The sequence below is a fragment of the Mixophyes fleayi genome, chromosome 5 (genome assembly GCF_038048845.1).
Source record: "Mixophyes fleayi isolate aMixFle1 chromosome 5, aMixFle1.hap1, whole genome shotgun sequence".
Taxonomy (NCBI): Eukaryota; Metazoa; Chordata; class Amphibia; order Anura; family Limnodynastidae; genus Mixophyes; species Mixophyes fleayi.
In genome coordinates this window covers 81958101-81980962 of record NC_134406.1, presented here as the reverse complement: position 1 = coordinate 81980962, position 22862 = coordinate 81958101, and the positions used below count along the sequence as shown (strand labels likewise).

General features: G+C 38.9%; 1 protein-coding gene across 5 annotated transcripts in view; it reads right to left on the bottom strand.

Moving 5' to 3' along the window:
* The window catches only part of ULK4 (unc-51 like kinase 4), a 572842-nt gene extending 550365 nt beyond the window's left edge, over positions 1 to 22477 (bottom strand). For 2 of the 5 annotated variants that reach the window (XM_075212478.1, XM_075212481.1), the window contains exons 1-8: positions 22082 to 22323; positions 20288 to 20441; positions 17069 to 17168; positions 14772 to 14911; positions 13198 to 13360; positions 9663 to 9764; positions 7925 to 8002; positions 7067 to 7142 (exon numbers count right to left, since the gene is read on the bottom strand). In XM_075212478.1, coding sequence (XP_075068579.1) covers positions 7067 to 7142; positions 7925 to 8002; positions 9663 to 9764; positions 13198 to 13360; positions 14772 to 14911; positions 17069 to 17168; positions 20288 to 20425 — 797 coding nt within the window. In that variant the 5' untranslated portion in view covers positions 20426 to 20441; positions 22082 to 22323. Of the gene's footprint in view, positions 1 to 7066; positions 7143 to 7924; positions 8003 to 9662; positions 9765 to 13197; positions 13361 to 14771; positions 14912 to 17068; positions 17169 to 17642; positions 17713 to 20287; positions 20469 to 22081; positions 22324 to 22382 lie in introns of those variants that run through there. The other 3 variants (XM_075212480.1, XM_075212479.1, XM_075212482.1) reach the window with 3 other exon arrangements.
* Positions 22478 to 22862: the final 385 nt, after the last annotated feature.

The following is a 22862-nucleotide window of genomic DNA, read 5'->3' as shown; positions in this document are numbered from 1 at the left end:
ATCCATTTTGATTAATGTAGAACTAAAAAATCTGACATGCTGCAGAAAGTGGTGAACTTTTATGTGTTTACTTAGGTGCTGCACCATCCATACATAATACAAACTTTGATGAATAAACACCAATATAACAGCTGATCTACTTGTTTTACTTAACAGTTTGCATAACACAAGTAATAAACCAGGCCTGTCCAACCTGCGGCCCTCCAGATGTTGTGAAACTACAAGTCCCAGCATGCCCTTCCAGCTATTAACAGGTTGTCTACTGGCAAAGCATGCTGGGGATTGTAGTTTCACAACATCTGGAGGGCCGCAGGTTGGACAGGCCTGTAATAAACAATCAGATCAACACCTTTACATATCCATGTATATGTTTTTGCACTAGCCAACCAGTCCACCAATCAGTTTGTGAAGCATTATAATAGCAGCCCACAGTCTGAACAATTATGTGCCAATATAATCTATCATTGTCACATGTAGGTGAATTTATTTTGTAGATGGACGTTTAAAATTTGATATAACTGCAACTATCAAGTATGTTAAAGGAGATTTAAACCACCTGATAACTTTAACTAATAGCTTTGTACATGCTTTCCTGCAACTTTGATTGAATATATATATTTCTTTCTTCTGGCTTCCTTTAATCCTCATCATGTCTTACTATTTCATGTCACAGAAACATGACACAAAAGCAGTTATCTAAATATAACAATGGAAAAAAATCACTAAAATATAAGTTTTTCTTTAATTGGAATATAGTTTACATAATTTGTGGAGACGCATTGCGGCATTGTCTGAAATTTCATTACTGCATTTTAACAATAAGCACACATGATATATTTCAGTGATAATGCAGAAGCTAATAAATTGCTGTTAAAACTCTATATGCTAATGATTACTGATCCTTCCGCCTAAAAATATTTGGTCTTTCACACAGCAGTTATTAAAACATGTGAAAATCCCACATGCATGATTTTAGCATGAATTGAGGTTGGCCAAATTCCTGGGCCGGGAAGGACAGCTTGGCAAAGAGTCCATGTGGTTGGATCTGAAAGGATGCATTACTCTGCCCCAAACATGCTGTTTTGTTGTTTGAGACAAAAGGGGGGAATACATTTGCTGGCAGTGGCGATGGCGATGTGGTGCCGGACATCGACTCTAAATGGACGGCTTTCCAAACCGCTCTTGTTTACAAGATGTTTATATACAATATTTTCTAAAGATGTGCTTCCCTTCATGTTGCCCTGGAGTCTGTTGTGGGTATCACCCACTCCGGCGCTGAACGTTACATTCCTAGTTTCACTAATTTGGGTCTTGGTAGATCCATTGGTGGTCTCTGAAAGCTTTATGACCTTATCCAACAAAACTTGATTGCGATTCCATTTCTTTAAGAGCTTCAGTTGGAGATCTGGCATGTGCCAACTTGCCCACAGAACTATTCCTATTGTTGAGGAAAACATTCCCAACAGCTGTAGCCCTTTTCTTAACCTAGTTTGATGATGAACATCCAGGGATATTGACACATTTTTCCTCTGACAGATATTCCTTGTTCCTCCTGATGTCTATTTGGACTCCCAAAAACTTCATATGTTGTGTTGGAACACGATGGCTCTTTTCTTGTTGATAACACATCCATGTCACAGGAAGAAATTTATCTACCTGGGCTGTCCTGTGGCTGACAATTTCTTCTGACCATTACTAGGATATAGTCCAGATATCTTGATCCCACGTTTCCTTAGTACTGCTACCAATGTCATGAACACTTTGGAGGTAGGGGGTCATCTACAATTATTCAAATATCAGTGGGCGGTGTCCACCTAAGATATTTGGATCTTGGGGATCATGTCCAGAGTGGCAGAAACACCGGGAGCTTTATTCAAACCTGTTCTTGGTGTCCAAACAGGACGGTTCATTTCGATCAATTCTAAACCTCAAGGGGGCTAAACCAACATCTACGAGTAGACAAGTTTCGGATGGGATAAGTCCTTTGTTTTTACAATATGAAGCTCCCATTATCAATTCAGGGATTTCCCCTTTGGCTTTCCACAGTCCAGAGAGTTGTCACAAAGATTATGGCAGTAATGGCAGAACGTTAACGTGCCTTGGGAGTGAACATTATTCCGCATTTGGACTATTTTCTCCTCAAAGACTTATCAGGTCCTTTTCTCTATTAGCACCTGACCCTGTCTATTCAAATTCTGGAGTAACACTGTTGGATAATCAATTATTCCAGATCCCAGTTGATGCCCTCACAGAGGATGAGGTTTCTAGGATTAATAATGGACACCACTTTTCAGAATATCTTTTTCCAAGATCCTTCTCTACAGATCCCTACAACTCTCTGTACAGTTAATCCTGAGTCACCCATGTCCTTCCATGCGCTTGGACATGGGGATTCTACGGTTGATGGTATTAATGTTCAAACCCCTCCCATATGGTTGTTTCCACTCTCGTATGTTCCAGTGGAATCTACTAAGACAATGGTTGTGTCCCCCTTTTTCATCTGGAGACCCAACGAATCAGACTCTCCAGGGAGACTCGTCAACCCTGTCCAGTTTCAAACGGGCTTTAAAAACCCCCCTTTTTCCTAAAGCCTTCCAGTCTCCCACTTAATTACCTACATTTTCTTCTGCCTCTTCCCCTTCATTTCCCTTCCCCTATCCTCCATTCCTCCCTCTCTCCCTCGTGTCTCTCTGTCTGTCTACCACACCCCTTAGATTGTACACTCCTTTGAGCAGGGGGCACCTCTCCTCCTGTCTTCACCACTGTTAACTCTGCTCTCCAGCAACCTTGCCCTCCTCCTCGAGGACCCTCTTCCCCCCGTCCCCTCCCGCTCCCTCCTCTCCCCCCCTGGGGGTCTCCCTATCATCCGTGCCCTCCCTCTTGGGCACCGTCGTATGCAGACCTTCCCCTCTCCCCTCCCCCGCTGTGCTTTGAGCTCACGGAGTTACTGTGCTTATTGTTTACTGTACTGTGCTATCTCTCCTCGTATTGTAATTTCGTTTGTCCTTGTACGTCGCTACGGACACCTAGTGGCGCCCTATAAATAAAAATTAATAATAATAATAACAACCCCTGAAATGGTGGCTAGTTCAAGAGCTTCTGATGATGGGATGATCTTTTGTGCTGTGGTCTTGGATTCTGGTGACCACAGATGCCAGTCTGAAGGGCTGGGGAGCTGTTGTACTCCAGCTTTGCCTCCAGGGTCTTTGAACAGAAAAGGAGGTGCTCTGGCCCATAGATATTCTTGAGCTAAGAGCCATGTTGTTAGCGCTCCAGGGAGCGCAGTCTCTCCTTCAAGGAAAACCAGTTCACCTCCAATGTCACTGCAGTGGCATATGTAAATCGCCAAGGAGGAGGCACATGCTCTGGAATGCCCATTGGTGTCTTCCTTCTGGAGGGAGGTGGGTGTCTGTATAATACGATTGGGAGTGGGAGTATACGTCATCACACCAAGACTATGCATATTCGGTCTCGGCCTGTCCAGGAATACTCATAAGCTTATTAAACTACTCATTACTACTTTACTTATGTTGCAAAGGTGGTCATTGCAAGGAAGAGGATGGCTCCGGAGAGTCCGGCCTTGAAGGATTGGATTGATCTGGTTGATGACACAGTAGGCCATGAGCGATTAGTGTATGCTAGCAGCAATTTGCTTGATAAGTATGAGAAGATCTGGTATAGATGGAGAATATCTCCTTATGTTACTGAGGGATTGAGGGAGGAAGACCTCTCTTAAGAGTATTATGTCCGGGGCAGGCACCCAGCCACTATTATTACTTTTATTATTTCGATGCCTCATTTTATGCTATATGTAGGCAGGTCGTACGGGAAGACTATTCCAGTTTTGCATGTCAATTACTGCTATGTTTTTATATTCTTTAAATATATCTGAAGTTAGATCCTAACCTGCATATATTTTCTGATGTATGATGTGTTTTGACAATGTATGCATGAACTTATGACACTGCTATTACCCCTGCGTGGGTTTAGTTTTAGTTGTTATAGCCCAGTGTTATGGGCTCTTATGTTTAGTGAAAAAAAAAAAAAATATATAATAATTTTGTTTTCGGATTTCAAAAAAAAAATCGCCAAGGAGGAACAAGAAGCGCAGGAGCTATGGAGGTAGCGGAACAGGTCTTCTTGTGGGTGCAGAAACTTGTTCCAGCGATTTCGGAAGTGTTTATTCCCGGAGTGAACAACTAGAAGAGGATTATCTCAGCAGGCATCCAATTCTTCTGGGAGAATGGGAACTGCATTCTCAGGTGTTTCAGGAGCTAGTCTGGAAATGGGCCAGCCAGATCTGGATCTGATGGCATCACTAGGTTCCAAGATTCTGTGCAAGAACCAGAATTTCTCTGGCTGTGGCGGTGCAGGTAATGTCCAAGAATTGGGACTCCTGTTTAGGATATCACTTTCCACCTATTCCGATGATTACGTGGGTTCTAAGGCAAGTACTGTTTTTCGATCATTCTGGTGGCACCGAATTGGCTCGGTTGGCTCCGATTCGCCAACATCTTGCTTCTGGTGAAAGGGTCAGGCTAGGCTTTTCCTCTCAGGCCCGATCTTTTCAGTCAAGAACCATTTACACCATCCAGACTTACCACGGCTGGCTTTAATGGCGTGGCTGTTGAAGCCAACCTCTGGCGGTCGGGGAGGTTCTCTTCCAGGGTAGTGGAGACCCTCATAAAGTCTTGGAAGCCGATATCAGCTAAGATCTATCACATGATGTGGAGGATCTATGGACTGCAGAGAAGAAGTGTCCTAACCCTACCTTTTTCAGATAAGTTATTTTCTGGCCTTTCTTCAGGATGGGTTAGAGATGGGATTAAGACTGGGTACTTTGAAGGTTCAGGTCTCTGAGCTTTCTATTTTCTTTCAGCGCCGGTTAGCTTTACTCCCTGACGTTTGTATTTTCCTTCAGGAGGTTATTCATGTTCAGCCTCCCAACGTTCCTCCGTTGGCCCCGTGGGATTTGAACCTCGTTATTGAGGTTCTTCAGCGGCCTCCAATCGAACCTGGAGTCGGCTGATCTGCGTTTCTTGACGTGGAAAGTGGTATTTTTGCTAGCCATTGCATCTACTCAACGTGTGTCGGAGCTTGGAGCCTTGTCCCGTAGGGTTCATTGTCTGGTGTTCCATGAGAATAGGACGGTTCATAGGCCCTTACCTACTTTCTTGCATGGGGTGGTTCCTGGTTTTTATTTAAATCATGAGATAGTGGTTCCGGCCTTTAGAGAACAGATTGCTCCTTCTGGGCCTTCTTCCTCTGTTAGGCTGGACGTGGTCCAAGCTTTACGGGTTTATGTGGACAGGACTTCATCTGGTTGCAGGACTGACTCACTTTTTGTTCTTTATAAATCTCATAGGAGAGGTTGGCCGTCCACCAAGCAGACCATTGGTCGTCAGATCAGATCTATGATTAAGCTTGCTTATGTGTGTATAAATTTTCCTGTGCCTCAGGTTCTCACGGTGCACTCTATCTGTGCGGTGGGGGCTTCCTGGGCTGCTTGCCATGGAGCATCTTCAGAGAAGCTGGGTAGGTCGGCGACCTGGCCCTCAGTTCATACCTTTACCAGGTTTTGCCAGTTCAACAATTTTGCATTTGCTGATGCCAATTCCGGCCTCAGTGTTTTGTGGGCTAGTAACCCAGAGAATTCCCTCCCTTAGGAGCTACTTTTGAAGGTCCGGCATGGTAACAGTGTCCCCCAGAGTGGATGAAGGAGAAAAGAAGATTTTTGTACTTACGCTAAATCTCTTTCTCCGATTCCATCTGGGGGACACTGTGTTCCCTCTCTTTTGCTGTTCTACGGTTAGTTGTGTTGTTGAGCCCTTTTCTTGGGACTTTAGTATTACTGAGGTCTGTAGGTTTGCAGAGGGGAGGAGTCAGCAGCAAACTAAGTTGTTAACTATTTAAGTGCCAACTCCATGTGCCCTCATACAACCCCATGGTAGCAGTGTCCCCCAGATGGAATCGAAGAAAGAGATTTAATGTAAGTACAAAAATCTTCTTTTTCTTGCTTTCTTATTTGACCTGTCTCTAGCTAAACAAAAGAGACGCAATCCCATAGCAAAGGCTGCCATGAAGGAGTGAAAAAGTGATTTTTTTTTTGTGTCATTCCCATTTAGATGCATTTTACTTGTGCTAACAGTAAATGTAAATACAATTTTTGGATCAGTACGCACTAAAATGTAACTTTTTTTTCTATTTTTAATAACTTGATTATATTTTGAGTTTTATTGTATTTACCTTTTTACTTATAGTAATGTATAATTTTATTGCTCTGCATTGTTTCACATTATTGCAATCTACGTTTTCACTGATACAACAAATTCTTATTCACATTCACAACCCATATTTAGCACACTATCCACCTCCTAAAACTTTCTCTCTCCTTCTCGTGATAACTCCTGCACATATCAAGATATATTGTATTTCATTCAATTTATAAATAATTCTCCTTTATCCCTTATAGACATATCTAATCTCACCTTATCACATTCCATCCCAATATCCATTCATGTTTACCCCAAGACCTATGTATGAGTAGTTTAGTACCATTATTCTAATACCCTTGTAACTATGTCTAACTCTTTCCTGTTGCCCTTCCACCATTAATGCCAAATATATAATTATTTAACTATACGTGTGCTAAACTTTTTTTAATTTTGCCTCCCAAGGGGATTACCAGCACTTCTATTTTAAAGCATTCACTCACGCTACTTTGTCTCGCATCCCCCAGCTCTTCACACCTGGAACAGCCTACTTCCACTAAGCCAACTCATCCACCTTCTAAGAATACAACCGCATCTCCCTATCCAGTATATACAGACACCAACTCATGCACAGATCCGCCACACCAACCTTCTAGAGGCTACGGACAGATAAGTATAATCTTTATTCTAGGAAGTCCTGTTTGTAGCATACACAATTCCTTACACTAGACAAATGCAATAGTGCACCCACAACTGGACTGTCCTGATATTGTTCAATGACAAAAAAGTAATAACAAAATATAAACAAAAAGTTACCTGAAATGTAAATTGTATGAATGTACAGGTATACATACCGTTTTAACGGGTCCTTCTGTAGTAAACCAGTGAGTAACGACTGGAACTCTAAAGATGGCTTGGCAGATGATGGCCCTGGTCAGACATTTAAGAATTAAGTAGTAGCAACTTGGGGAAGTAAAGCATTTTAAAAGTACATTCTAATTTGGCAAGCGAACCATAGAACATATCTCCTATTATCACACATTTTTAATGCAAAATTTCACTTCAAAGTGCCTTATCCAATATAGTAAAACCACCAAAAGAACATATGGATTCTTAACATATAAAAAAGCTGCAATTAATATTCACATATATTTAAGTGAAAGTTTTAGACGCTTATTAAATAGAATATATTTGAGATAAAATAGTGTTCCTGGGGCATGATTTTTTCCTATGCTCACCAGATTTTCTATGTAAGGATAATAAGGAACACTGCAGACAGTAACTTTTAGTCTGAAATGGTTGATAATAGAGAACAATAGTTTGCACTTGACTTCCATGTCATTGGAAAAACATCAAACATGTCTAAAAACTTTTACAAAATACATTTAGGAATGTTAGAAATTCCCTTTTCATATACTGGATTAACTTGTATTTCAGATTTACATCTATTCAATCTCAATGAGGTGAGGGTATAAGAAACAGGAATGAACAAATTACACAGATTTTAGGAACATGTAAAATATATTTAGGGGCATATTGGGCCTTTAAAAGAACCAAGAAAAATGTAAATATTTTAAATCTATGGAAATCAACTAACAGGCCAGCAGGACTGTACATTTTTAAACACATACTCTAATTTAAATGAACTCCTCATTATTGTGCCAAAATCATAAAAAGTAAATCCAATAATGTTTTATACCTTATTTACATACCTTGGGGGGGAGTTAAGTCTTCATTTACAATCTTCTCTGTCAATTCTGAGAAACTTTCAGAGAAAAAAGGGGGTTGCCCTATAAAGACATAGAAGTTTTAATGAAAAATCAGTTGCATATCCAAGACAATTAAGAAACAACTATATCAAAAATACTGACATAGGTTTGCCTTTCAAATGAAGAAAAGCACAAAAATCTAAGCCTGACACACACTGATAAACCAGAAATGCAAAGCAATGCAGTATGAACATACACAAATACGTAAGACTTTAATTCGATTATTAAGGTCATAAAAGTGTTAAGGACCTGTTGCTACTAATTGGATTTACCATAAAGTATGGTTTGTTGCTGAGTAAATAGGACAAAAGGCCAATTTACAAACCTTGAAAAAGTCAGTCTATTTTGGAATACAAGTTTGGGATCTCTTATCTGGAAACCTGTTACCCACAAAACTGTTTTGTGATTATGCAATGATAACCAAGTTTTTCTTCCTATAAAATTATTATTATTCACATTTATCTAGTGCCAGCATATTCCGTAGCACTTTAAAATTGGGAACAAACATAGCAATACAACAAAAAGAAGACTGGGTATTAACAGACACAAACTTACAATCTATAGGACAATAGGAGTTCGATACATGAGGTTAAGTGACACATATTGCATACTGGTCCAGCCATATTACAAAGGAGAAAGTGCTCTGTGGGGTTAAGTGATTCAGTCACGCAGTAATGCTGGTCTGGGGGTCAGAGGGTTTTTTGAGCATGAGAAGAGAACACATGTAAGTTTTTTCTATACTTGCTCTAAGGAGGCGCTAAACAATTTAATGAAGAAGGCAACGCCAGGGGCAGTTGTGGATAACCCCACCCTTTGAAGCCCCTGCTATGAACCTATAAATTGATTGAGCAAGTTCCACTTCTGTATTGGCAGTCTGTGAAAAGACAGACCTGTTTAATTGGGTTTTAGTGGATTTTAGGCACAGTGCTCCAAAGTATGTAAAAATGTCCCAAGCATTCTGTACAATATATCCAACCCCCTATATTAAAATGGCCAATGAACGAACACAGGTGAGCTTATTATTTAGGAAAAAATGGTTCGGAGACCACCTTCAATCTAATAAGAGCACACTGGGCTGCACTGGGAAGGATTTGCCATTTTACAATTTTCTTTTCCAACTTTGATTGATATATCTTTTCCCATTATGCTTTACCCAACAGTGGCAAATCCTTTATATTTTTGTAAGTGCACGGTTAATGAACTTTGAGCTGTAGAAGTTTTATGTCCTTTATAAAATTCCTACCTCGGAGGATTAGAATGCCTGTCAGTAATGTTTTTCCTGTTATCTATTCCTAAAAAAAAAAGTTCTCTTCTTTAGAAAGAAAGCCTGACACAGACATCTGATTCTATGAAACCTAAATATGGCTGAGTGTAAGCTTCAGGCCTTTGTAGTTAAACTTTGCATTATTAGAGGGTATAATAGCCCCCCCCCTCCCCCGTATACTTTAGCATACTTCTGTTTTCCTTTAGGGTTTATCCACATGGATGCTCTCTATTTACCACACAGTACCTCCATGGCATAACTACAGGTACTGTAGCTTGAACGGCTATTCTCATAGAGAGCATGTATGAAGGTTATTACCTAATTATGTAAATCCTGTTTCATTTCAGTAGCCCTTGAAAAGCCGATTATTTGAGCAGAAACAAATACATACAAGCAGCAATGTCTGGTGGTACTTACCAGAAAACATTTCATATAACACACATCCTAAGGACCAAAGATCACTAGCAATGGAGAAATCTGCTCCTTTGATTACTTCAGGGGCAGCATAAACCGGAGATCCTATAATAAAATATACATTACATTTTAGACACAATTTCATACGTTTTTCTACAACATTTCACATTAAACATAAGGGAAGATTCAATTAGCTCCAATGTTCCTCAAAATATCGCAAGCGTGAGATTTTAGCCAGAAATCTCCGCTGATTTTTTCTTGCTCCCCATAGAGGTGCGAGGAAAAATCAGCAGAGAATTTATCGTAAAAGCAGTAAAAATGCGCAGACACGATGTCCTGAAGAACAAAATTGAATCTCCTCCTTAGAATTCCACTAGATTTTTCAATAAACTACATTAAATACAAGCTACAACTCACAATTACAACTCACGAAACGGGGTCTGAAAATGACAACCATCGTTTCCAATGATCCCATATCTGCTTTTGATGTCACTTGCGTTCAGAAGTGTTGCAGTTTTCCAAATGTAGACAGTTCAATTCCATCTGTTTTCAAGTTAAAAGCTTTGAAGTAAATGGAGTTACTTCCAATGACCTCCAAACGCAAATAAAACAACAGTATGTCCTGTAGTATGAACTGGAGTTTGTAAAGTCATATCAAACGTCAGTGGGTCGCCAGGCCAGTGGGTCACCAGGCTAACGTATGAGTGATGCTTTTTTTTAAAGACATAACACTTATTAAAATTTGTATGATTACATCACTTATAATCCATTCTATTTAATGAAAAGACTTGTTACAGTCTAAAAATAATAGCTAGGTACAGGTATAAACTCCTGTCCTCAGATTGCTCACCTTGAAGAAGATGAGAAGTCCATGAAGAGCATAATAATGCATTTATCTGTTGATCTTCTTACAACACTTTTTATATCTTATGAACATTTGTCTATACAGGCTAACTATTTGGATATTTACATTAGAAACATTTTAATAAGACTTAATATTTTGTTCCAAATAAAGCATAAGATATCTTTTATGGACATTCTATAAGGCTTAAAGTTATTGCAGAATCAGTTGTGTATTGCTGTTAGGACCTTTCTTTCATTACTTTGTCTATCTTCTGATTTTCAATAAGGGAAGGTAGCCTACCACTTTACCCAACACATAGTGATTTATATATTGTTTCAGAGAGCCTGACTATCTTTTTATTTATGTATGGGCCTCATTTATTGTAAAATGAACCCTTTCTCCAAGTTTGGAAGAGAGGCCCTTTCTGTTGAAGTACACCAAGGGGTAAATGTATCATACTCCAATATGTACAAATCGCCGGAAATCGGCGTGTTGAAAGCTGAAATTTAAAGCGGCACTGCCTTATAAAGGGAAACTTCCCTTTACAAGGCAGCGCCGCTTTAAATTTCAGCTGTCAACACGGTGATTTACGGCGACTTGTACAAATCGGAGTATGATACATTTACCCCCAAATCTAATAACTCTGTCTTTACTGAAGCCAAGAGAAAGTCTACTTCCTCAATATAGCCCGTTTTGCCACAGTAACTATAATGAGAGTGTTCCTTTCTGGTGTTAGCGAAGCTCTGTATCAGATTCCCTGAGTGCGAGTCATCATCCTAACAGCATCAAGGTGAAGAGAACTGGTCTGGTTTCACACACTGCTGTGGGCTACAGCCAGCGATACCACAACTTGTCTCAAACTGCACACTACGTGTGTGCTGAAGAGTTTCATGCTATTTAGAGATCGAGACATTGAAAGGTCGGATCACAAGGAGAATCTCACACTGATTACGGAGGGAGCTGACCCACATCTATCGGGTCTGTTAGCGGCATCTAGGTGGGGAGAGCCAGTCTGAATCTGCACACTGTTGTAGGTAACGAGAGTCGCCCCCACTATGTGCTATATGCTGCATTTCATCTATACAGCTGGAGAGAGTCAATATCACTACTACATCGAGTCTCCCTGTGATCGGAACATAAATCCATATAAGACACAGATGGAGGTAATATCTTTCTGGAGATACAATATTTGAGCTTGAGTACATACTTCTATTGTATATGAACATCACACCAAAAGATATATAGATTGCTCTCAAGTGAACATTTATGGCTGCTTGCTTAGATATCATTCACCACATCAAGATCCATGACATTTGTGGTATAAGATAGAATTCCTTATTACTATTGAGCAACGCTAAAATACTTTTTATTGCCATTCTCTTTTGCTACATAATGGACAGCTGCCACATTCATCGAATTTAGTAGCGCTCAGAGTTGGTTTGCATATGTTAGTATTTTATTTATGTTATATCACAGTGCACTGTAACATGGTCTATGGGGGTAGTTTTATTTTATGCTCAGGTGCAATTATTATTATTATAGAGCTGGTTAGTTGTGTTATTTTTGTACTTGTCATTAATAAATTTTACATTTATATATGATGATCCGTGATCACAGTTTTGTTTTATACATCATATCATTTTTTTTATCTAAAAGTTTTAGCACTGCAATCTGTTTTTAGTTTACAGTAACTATAATCGTCAGAAGTATAATTATATTGGAAAGTAGGAGTTATTCCTTCCAATGCCTGAAATCAGAAAAAAGTAGCCCCTCACAGCTTTTTTGCACCTGAAGCTGGAAGCAGCTAGTAATGAAGTTGGTGATTTCATTTCAGAATGTTTCTATTTTTCCGCATTTCCATAAGTTATGGATTACTGTGGCCTCTTGTTTGTTACATTTCTGACATGTCTGACTTTTCCCAATTGAAATGCTTTCTCCGGGCCTGGCTTATGTGTGCTATTTCCTGGACTCCGATAAAGTCGTCCTCTCAGGCATGGCTCCGGCGTGAGCTGCAACTCCTCTGCTCATCCTAACTTAATACGGAGACGCAGTCCCGGCAGCATCTCTGCGCTCAGATTTCAACAATGTTCCTTTGGCTCCGGACTCAACCTTGCCACAGGTACTATTGACTGTTTACATAGATCACTGTGTGCCTATAATTGTAGTTACCCCTAGCAACCGCCAAGGAACTGTTTCCCTCTAATCTCTGGACTCTGGTACTGTGGGTTGTAGTTACCCCTGGCAACAGTTACACTCACAGATTTAACTGTTTAAGTGCCTGGACTCCTGTTACCACCTACAATACCCCTATGTATGGCAGTGTCCCCCAATGGACTTCAGGAAACGGATTTTACAGGAAGTACAAAAATCCTATTTTTGCCATGCCTGCAAAAATTAGAAACCATTGTAATGTGATCCAAGCAGGCATAAAGCATCTTGGCATATCATCTAAAATAATGCCATCATGTGGAATGTTGGTGGGCCATCTTCTGTAATGGCAGGAAAAAGGCTGAGCTTTGTTTTAAGTGGAAATCACTCATATTGTTTGTATTATAATAAATATTATATAAACACATCCATCCTTAAATATTTGTATAAGTTAGGTTGTAGGTACTCTGTAAAGAGAATCCCTGAGACTGTCCATTATGCTACATTTGCTTATTTGGCACAGGAAAACATGTTCCCTTTAATCACCTTTAATGCGGTTTCTTAGGTTTCGTCTTGGTGTAGATTCTCCTGCATCACCAGAATTCTCCTCTGATCCTACCATCGCAAAAAACTCTTCTAAGTTTTCTCCTTCAGCTTTCGACAAACTGAAGTTTGTTAACTTCAAGGTGCCAGGTCCATCTAGGAGAATCTTTAAAAAGATGTTAATACAACAAGATAAATACAATATATGCATGTTCTCACCCTGAAACTCTGGGTTCCTAGGTATAGCTTAAGAGTCTCAGACTTTATGGCCAAAATATCATGATCACTGAGCCCTGAGCCCTTATCACCAATGTGTTTCACTGGCTTTCAGTATTATTCTATGTTTTACCATTTCTGACAGCTGTTAGAACCTTTTAAGTTGCTAGTTTTCATATTTAAAAATAAAAGTAATGAAATACCAGTTAACTTAACTTATCTTGTACACATTAATTCAAGCATACTTGAATAAGACCCAGGGGTAAATGTATCAAGCTGAGAGTTTTCCGGCGGGTTTGAAAAACCAATCAGATTCTAACTATCATTTATTTAGTACATTCTACAAAATGATAGCTTGAATCTGATTGGTTGCTATAGGCAACATCTCCACTTTTCAAACCCGCCGGCAAACTCTCAGCTTGATACATTTACCCCCCACAGTAACATAGATTAGCTTTTGATTGGTCTTACTGCATACACACATATCCTCCAAAGTGGTGAGAGTAAATGTTCTGCCACAGGTTGAAATTCAAATTTAGTGATGTCAATTTTACACTGTATTTTTCCCTTATAATGTATCCAGTTCTCAGAAACAAATACATATCCGTTATTGTGACCACATGGTACTGTAAGATGAGATCTGGATACTGCTGTTCCTCTGGGATCATACAGAAGGCAGTTCCCAGGGCCAGTACAAGATGGCTCTATCTTCCAGCTGTTGTCTGCTTAAAACAACAATATCAATTTAACTCATTAGATAACTCATTAAAATATAATGAAAAAAGATGTGGGGTAAGTAAAATGCACTAAGCAAAGGAAGAGAGTCTGCATATCAAAAAGTAAATGAAATGGAGACATAACTACAAAAAGTCAACCTACAGTCTAAACCAGGCTGGTAATGTGTGCAAGTAGGTGCTTTTCAGAATATTACCCAAATTACAAAACTGTCTGGCCTACGTTTGCAAAACTCTGTAAGATATTTGCAGATACAGCAGCTGTGTATTCATGTTGCTGTTTTGAATGGAAATTAATATACAGTCTACTGTATGCATGTTCCTTGTCTTGGGGAAAATGGAATTTAAAGCAGATTTCTGGGTAAGCACTATCGGAAGTGACTTGCTAGTTAGCTCCTTCATTATCTACAAGTGCAGAAGAAGGGAGGGTCACAAGGCATTGGGAATCCAATCAGGAGCCAGTTATCTTTTCCAGGCGCTCGCAAATTATAACAGACATTTCCCCAGTAGCACTAGGACCTTACTACAGGTCACAGGATAGAAACCTCCAGCTAAACTACTACCACAATATATCATAACTTATATGCAAGCAATATTATCTATACACACAGACTTAACAGCTCTTACCTTGCGAGGAGTCAGATCACAAAAGAGAATTCCAAGTTCATGAATATAGTGAAGTCCAGAAATGATATCAATGGCAAATTCTCGAATGGTGTCTTCAGGTAAGTGCTCATCCTGAGCAATGACCGTTTCAAGTGAACCTCCTACAATACAATCTCAATTAAACACAGGGGCAGACAGAGCATGAAGTACTGAACACAGGTATTTGTTCAGAATACAAATAATAAGAATGAATGCAAACATTGTAAGAGAATCTCAGCCATATCCAGAAGCAGAAATTAGTTTATATTAATATTCCATAATAACATAATATTACAATTTGAATGGGAACATATACAAATTATTTGGCTGGTCAAAACAGCACACCAATATATGGTATTGTATCACATGTCATGATTCCAGCCAGTAGATTCCTAAGACCTGCACAACTGGTTTCTATAGAAAGGTTGTCCTTTGATAAAAGAATGGGCTACATTATAGTCACAATTCAATAACCATGTCAGGATTTCATTACTTCCTTGACCACAGTCCAAAAAAACTTTCAGATTTATAACAGCTATTAGGTTCTCTGTTCTTGTATCGCTTCAGTACTCTCAGAAACAGCACATAAACAAATCATATAATAGCATAAATGGAGGTAGAAATTAGTTCTGGAAAGAAGTTACAATTGCCGACATTTGATCATCAGGCCAAATGCAAGGTTATTTTTCATAAAACTACGCCCCATAAATTTGTGAGCAACTAATTTCAGTACCTTCCCATAACTCTTCAGCACTCACAAGAGGTCAAATTGTGTGAGCTTTCAATTGAATAAAACTAAAGCAGCGTATAAAATTGTTTAAAATGGTTTTCCTATTTCAGCACTAGAAACAAGTGGTATGGAGCACTTTGCAGTATAAATACTTTTCAATCTAAGTGAAAAAGATTAAAAAGGATGTTCCACCTCTAAATTATATTAATTTATAGGCCTTTAAATGTACTGCAACTTTTATTAAATGCATTGCTTCTTTCCTTTCTTCCCATTCGGTCTTTCAGCCATGTCATTATATATCCAGCGTTATTTATTTTTACTACCCCAGGATAGAATGCATGTAATTTTATCCAGGGGAAAAAAGCCTGATGAAACAAACACATCTCCTGACCTTAATGACCAAAGGTGTTTTATATCTTCTTGATAAGAGCAAATGACACAATTTTACAATGTGCCAGTTTAATTGAAAATGTTAACTTTTTAACTACTTTGTGCTCCCAGTTGGGTTTTACAAAGTTTGTTTTGAGCGAAAGAAGGACATAGGCCTATCTTTTAGTAGTATAGATTAATAAAGTAAGTATTAAGCCCCTATCCAATTTTTCACACTTTAACATCTCACAATCAAATGATGGTTTGATTGAAAAAAGGGTAATAGCAAATTTGATGCCTTGGCACAGATGACCTCACTGAGAGCAGTCCTTACTTAACACTTAGGTTTGTCAGAATGGTGAGTTGAACATACTTTTGTTCCCAACTAGGTAAGTCATATTCCACATTGCTGTAATGCAGGCTGTACTGATACAATTATAACAATACTACTCATACTGGCATAGTAAGGTTGAAAAAAGACAGTACAATCGAGTTCAACCTTTATAAATTAAAATAGCATTGGCCTGAAATCTCAGCATGCTCTCCCAAATACGATGGCCTCAGATGTGGCCTGTGTGTACATACAATGATGGCAGAAACAATCTGGTTGCTCAGTCAGATTAAGAGAAAAAAAAAAGACCAGATATTTTTCAGTTTTCCCATGGAGATATGTGGTCAAACTGAGCAATATTCCTGTTGCCCATTTTTTTCTCATTTTACAAGTATTTTCATATTTACAAAAATGTAATGTGTGCTTTAGAAACAATGGAGGATATTTGAATATAACATCTTACTATTTGTTGAAGCGACCAAATTTAAACAATGTGAATATTATTACAATCCTGCATGTTTTAACAATAGAATAAAGATTATCATTTACAGTTAATGTTTGTATTAAATCTAGCTGATAAAGAGATCAAACTCTTCTAGCAGTTCTGACACTTTCCATGCACTCTAAAACTAATGAGATTATTTCCCACTGAATTCACACGAGTTCATTCTGGGAACAGCACCAAATGAGACAAATGAAATATTAACAGAGCAAGGCCAAATTAATAATCCGGGACTGGTCCTGTTACAGAACTCAAGTACTTGAACAGAGAACAGAGTAACAATGTAATGATCTTGTTAATGGTCTATTAATGAACTTGTAGGATTAGTGGGGAATGATTTCTCTCACCTGTGCACAGCTCCATGACAAGCCACAGATGGTTACTGGTCTCGTACCACTCATAAAAAGTCACCACATTTTTGTGTTTAATATGGTGTGTCAACCGGACCTGGGAGGAAAAAAACAACAACTTTTTTTTTCATAAAATGGAATCTCTTTCAGCAGTCAGTTAGACTACTCGGCTATCCCAACAAGTGACCCTTAAGACCCTCCTCGCTACATGCCAGAGGTTGCTTTTGCCTTACCTAGATGACTGTTTCTAAAGATAAATCTACGATTTGTGTTCCATTCACTTTATGCTAATTTATCTTTTTACATTATTATTATCCTTTATTTATGCAGTGCTGTACACTGAGGGGGATCATGACACAAACGAATTACATACAATGACAAGAAACAGAAGAGGAGATTATATTATCTTTGCTACTGTAGATTGCAGATAAATAATCTTAACCATAAGCAAAATTATTTCTTCTACTCATTGTAATGATTTCAATTTAGTGCTAAAGAGTCTGAAAATTCACAGTCTAATTTATATTTGCATGGAGACTACAGGATGCAATGGAAAAATTAAAAGGCAAACCTGAATCCATTTTTCAGAGGAGAGACTTGTCTTAGTGATTGTAGTGTAGAGCACAGTCTGTTCAGCAGTGTAATTCATAACTGGGTGGTAAAGTTTCCTATCTCAGAAAGCAGTAGTACTGATCAATCAGGAACTAAATAACTGATCTCATCAGCTTGGTTCTATGATGTCATAATGTGGACAACACTACACAGTTATATGGTATAAATGCATAATGAGGTCTTTATAATCAAGCCCACACTGGGAAAAGTAATGTACCTTTTAATGACACTGGATCATATGTGTGTAGCCCTCCAAAAAAAAACATATTGTCCATTAACAACTAAAATTCTCAGGATGGTAATTATTATTATTATTATTATTATTATTATTATCATCATTTATTTGTTAGGCGCCACAAGGTTTCTGCATACTAATATCATTTGAAAAAGCTGTAAGATATTACGTAGCCAACTAAAAGTTTAAATACATTCACAAACTAAATTGTAAATAATATATATATATATATATATATATATATATATATATATATATATATATATATACACACACATACACACACACACACATACATCCGTACATCTCTATCTATCTGTCTTATATGTAAAATTCATTGGTCTGTTTGTTTGTCTGTCTGGTTATGCATTCGGACACCCCTGCACCAATTGGGATGAAACCAACACAAAGTGGTCCAGTTGGGGTTACACTCCTTCACTCCAGCACATTCTTAAACTGTTGCAGTGATAAATACGTATAGTTCCTATATACATCTCCTGTCTCCTTCTGCACAGTTCTTAAGGGCTACATGGACAGAATATTAATGGGGCAGTCACATCCAAAATGGTGGCTCTCTAGCTCACCCTCATCTCTCTCTCACAGCAGTGTTCACTCACCCTTCCTCTGCAGGGGTGACATCACTCACCCGTGCTCTGCGGGGGTAATATGTCTCAGTTGGACACTGACAGACACTCCCTGTGTGCTGCTCTTTTCTATCATCCTGTCACTTTCTGAGGTAAATAATCCCTGAAATCTGCCTCATGTCACTAGTATTCTGTCTGTGATGTTTTACTTTGGCCCCTAGTGGCAGATTATAAGGGGGGGGGGGTCCCAGGACCTCATCCCCTCTGTCCAGGGTCCCTGGCTGTCCCTCTCTCCAAAGGTTCTGATCCCCTCAGCTCATACCAGCCTGATATTGTTACGTAACATTCCTAGTGTGTCTCCTCTGGGTCCTAGTGTTAGGCCTCACACTCAGTCACACTAAGTTGTGTGAACAACACCAGTGTTACATATATATGTATGGAAAAATAAGGATGCACCCACCTATCAACAGCAAAATCAAGCAAAAAGGGGGCTGTGCAAAGCTCATAAGACCAAAGACATTTCCATATTCAGTTACTTATTGATACATAGGTCCAATAAAACCTGGATATGCAAGTACTGCACTGAACAAAAGGCCTAAATTCAGGCCCACCATGCATGTGTAGGGTGCATGAAAACAGTATGGAACCATCTTTTTACCATGGAGTAAAGTACTGTTAAATATTGTTTTTAAATGTCATATTCTAGGAAGGGGTTTAAGTTGTGCATTTTACATGATGTAATCTATGTGTTCTCTATGTAGAAAAAAAGCTGTAGTCTAAAAGACAGATTCTGCATCGCAGTTTCATGCTACATGAGAGCGGCGCACTATCTACAGAGAGTGTGTTGTATAAAGGTAGGCCACAGCTGTGATATAGAGCCTATGTGGAAGCACTGAACAAACCTCATTTACTTCTGCACATGGTAAATGCAGCATGTTCAGAAGAAAATGGTTCTTCTTCCATGCATCTCTGTTTTATCGGCTTAAACAAGATAACTGACCTCATTCATTCATTGAAAATTCACATGAAGAGACCTTAGCCCAAGCTTACTAACAATCTGGCTTGATTTCTGATTCCCACTTTAAAAATACACCCCCTGTCTAACCGTGGCTACATTTTAATGCCCATTTTCACATTTGAAAAGGCTCCTCAAAAGGCTTGGCGTCTCTGTGCTCTAACTCAACTGTAAGCAACAGCAACAAATAGGGTTCACGAGTTACTTAAACTACATGTCTCATATTGCTTTCTTAGCGGTATAAGTCTCTTAAGTTGCAGACAGCGCATGTGCCACATATGACATCTAAAGGAGTAATATATCTTCTACTGCTAGCGACATGGATATAAACAAGGCGTCTAAAGTCTTAGAGCTGCACACGTCTGAGGGTCTTAGAAGTACATATATGTTATACTTCTCACAGTACAAACAGTACTTACTGTGAGGAATCTGTTCATTTTTCACCAGTGAAAATGGTGACTACCTAACTCTGTGAAATATGGATCAGTGACAAGCAACCCGTTTTATCTCAGGGGCCGCAAGGGCGACTCACTAACCTTCCAAAGATTACCCTTAACCTCATTAGTAAGTTAAAACAATAAATTTAATCAAAGAACAAGACACCTATCTAAAAAAACATATCAGCAGGCTTTTTAAATAAGTGTTACAAGCTATATCATACAAATCTAACAATAAAGCAGGAAAAACTAAGGACGCAGGTAAATGCTCAGATGGCTACATGTTGTCCATCACTGATATGGGTTGTCACATAACTACACACTTGTACTTACCCAATTTGTAATCTCTGGTCTTTTACATTTGTCTATGCAGAGTATAGCAACAAAACTGATAGTGCCCTTTCTTCTACCTTTATATACAACAGACTTGCTTCCCTTTCCCACTTCTTCATACAGGATGTAGTTCTCCATTCTTAACAGGATTGATCTATTAAAGAAACAGTGGATTTATCACCTGAAAAATACCAACCAAAACACAAATTACTTCTGAGTATTGCAAGATCATATCTTGCAGCAATGAAGGGAAAATATAACAGTTTGGTACATTAAAGGCTTGTATAAGAAAATTAATTGGCACTAATTATAAGAAATGTGGAGAGTTGTGTCACTATAATAAGTTTACCATATTTTTCAGATTACACCCAGGGAAATAGTGCATACCGCACAGTATTTTCAACTGAAATCTACCGAATTCTAACTGCAATGCACACCAGATCAACATGCATAGTTTTGTGTGCCTCATTCACACAAAACAAAAACACTAGTGCTAATATTGAAACGTGAGCCTTTACATACTTTAGCACCACTTGCTACCTGCAATGAGTACAGCAAGTCGAACTTATTGGGCCCAAAAAGGTTGTTAGCACTGTCATCATGATTCTGTCAATTCCCTCATTCTGGTGACTACAAATCAAAGTTAAATTTATTGGGTAGTATACAAGACAGACCCCAACATGAACGTTAGTAGATAAAGTTGACACAATCATAGCAGTTAATCATAAAAAACTTAACCTCACTGTTAGTACACAATAGAGCCCCTAATCTACTGGATGTTGTACCGCACAGATCAAAATCTGACAGCAGACAAAGCTGACCTTCAATCCTGGCCGGCAGCGGCAACGGCAGACGCCAACCCTGGCCGGCAGCGTCAAAGGCAGACGCCAACCCTGGCCGCCAGCGTCAAAGGCAGACGCCAATCCTGGTGGCTAGTACCAAAAGCAGGCACCAAACCTGGTGGTTAGTGTCAAAAGCAGAACGGAGACCCAAATACTGTCTGCTCTCCTTATGTCACAGGCAAGTAAGAGCAGGATCTATTTAAACTGCCTCTTACAATCAAGTTTCATACCCTGCAAGCATCTGCAATATGCCCAACATAATGACAATCCAGATCAATGTCTGATCAGGATGTATCAGATGTGAATGTGAAAACTAGGAAAATGTGGTTAATTACAGCTATTTGACAGTGAGTACGGTAATTGTTTTGATAGACAACTTGCTCACAAGAACTGCTCAAATCTGTTAAACTTGGTTTCACGGCTGTGAGGCCAAAGTGGACATAGATCTTGGCAGCTTCACGGCTGTATACTCTGACAGCAGGAGTTAATAGCAATGTAAATATTTCTGTAATAATCAGCAGTTTTTTTTATTATATGAACATTCAAAACATGCCAATATTAAAGTTAGTTCAGTGTAAAAATGTCTCGATTTTAGTATTAACTTTATTGTCCTGTATCAATGAAACAGGGTATGTCCATAAAACATTATCAAAACTTGTTTTCCAATGTGTGGATAGCATAGTTCTTCAGCGAGTTACTTCTTCTTGTAAAATGGGCTATTTGACTATTATCTTTAAAGGCACATAGCAAGTGAGCAGCTGCGGGCACGTATGAGACCTGTGTACATACTGTAATATGTCAAATAGAAGTGTTAATCCTGGGTGCTATTAAGAGGGCATTCGTATGTGGGCCCAACAAACAATTTTTGTCACCTATACCTAGTCTGCAGTTGTAACGCGTGGCAGAGCCAGTGCTCATACATTGTGTGTGTGAGAAAGGAAAGATAACACACCTGCAGGACACGGGTAAAGATGCCGCAGGAACAACACCTGACGCCGGGATCGATCTGAGATTAACCCACCACCCTACCACTGTCCTCGTTTAACGTCACAATTTCATCACAGTTGCCCCCCTAGCTCATGCTTCAAACTACCAACAGCTCACAGATCAACTGCCGAAACACGGAACTGTTACTGCTCCCAAGGAGTGTTTGTGAGTAAGCTGTTTGGAAAAAGGAGTTTACGGGGGTGAATGGCCGATAATTTTTATCAAATGATTTTTTAGGCATTCTAAATTTCAAAGTGAAGCTTAACTGTTGGAATTGAAAAGATTACGAGTATTTCCACAATATCATCACCCCTCCTCTGCTGCGTGCGATGGATTATTCCGTTTCCTCAGTAACGAGAAGGGTAAACCCGGACGCTCTACTTAGAAGCCTGTGGATTGGAGAGAAGAAAATATGTTTCCACGGTAACGTGTAGCTTTATGCCTGTAGAATGCAGCGCTTCCAAACCACGTGATTCAGAGTGCCTTAGTCACCTGACCACTTTTTTTTTTTTTTTTTTTTTTTTTTTTTTTCTTCCTTCTTTTTCTTTAAAGCTGATGGTTTTACCGGGAATAGTTTTTGTTTTTTGTGTATATTTGTTTCAGGATAGATAGGGTTTCTTTTAGTATTATATAAGCATATACGGTATATCATTTTATGGGCCTTGAATTGGCAAATAAGGATTCTAGAATAACAATTGGAAAATGCTATGTTTTTACTATTCTTCTCATTGTTATTTTCAACCGAT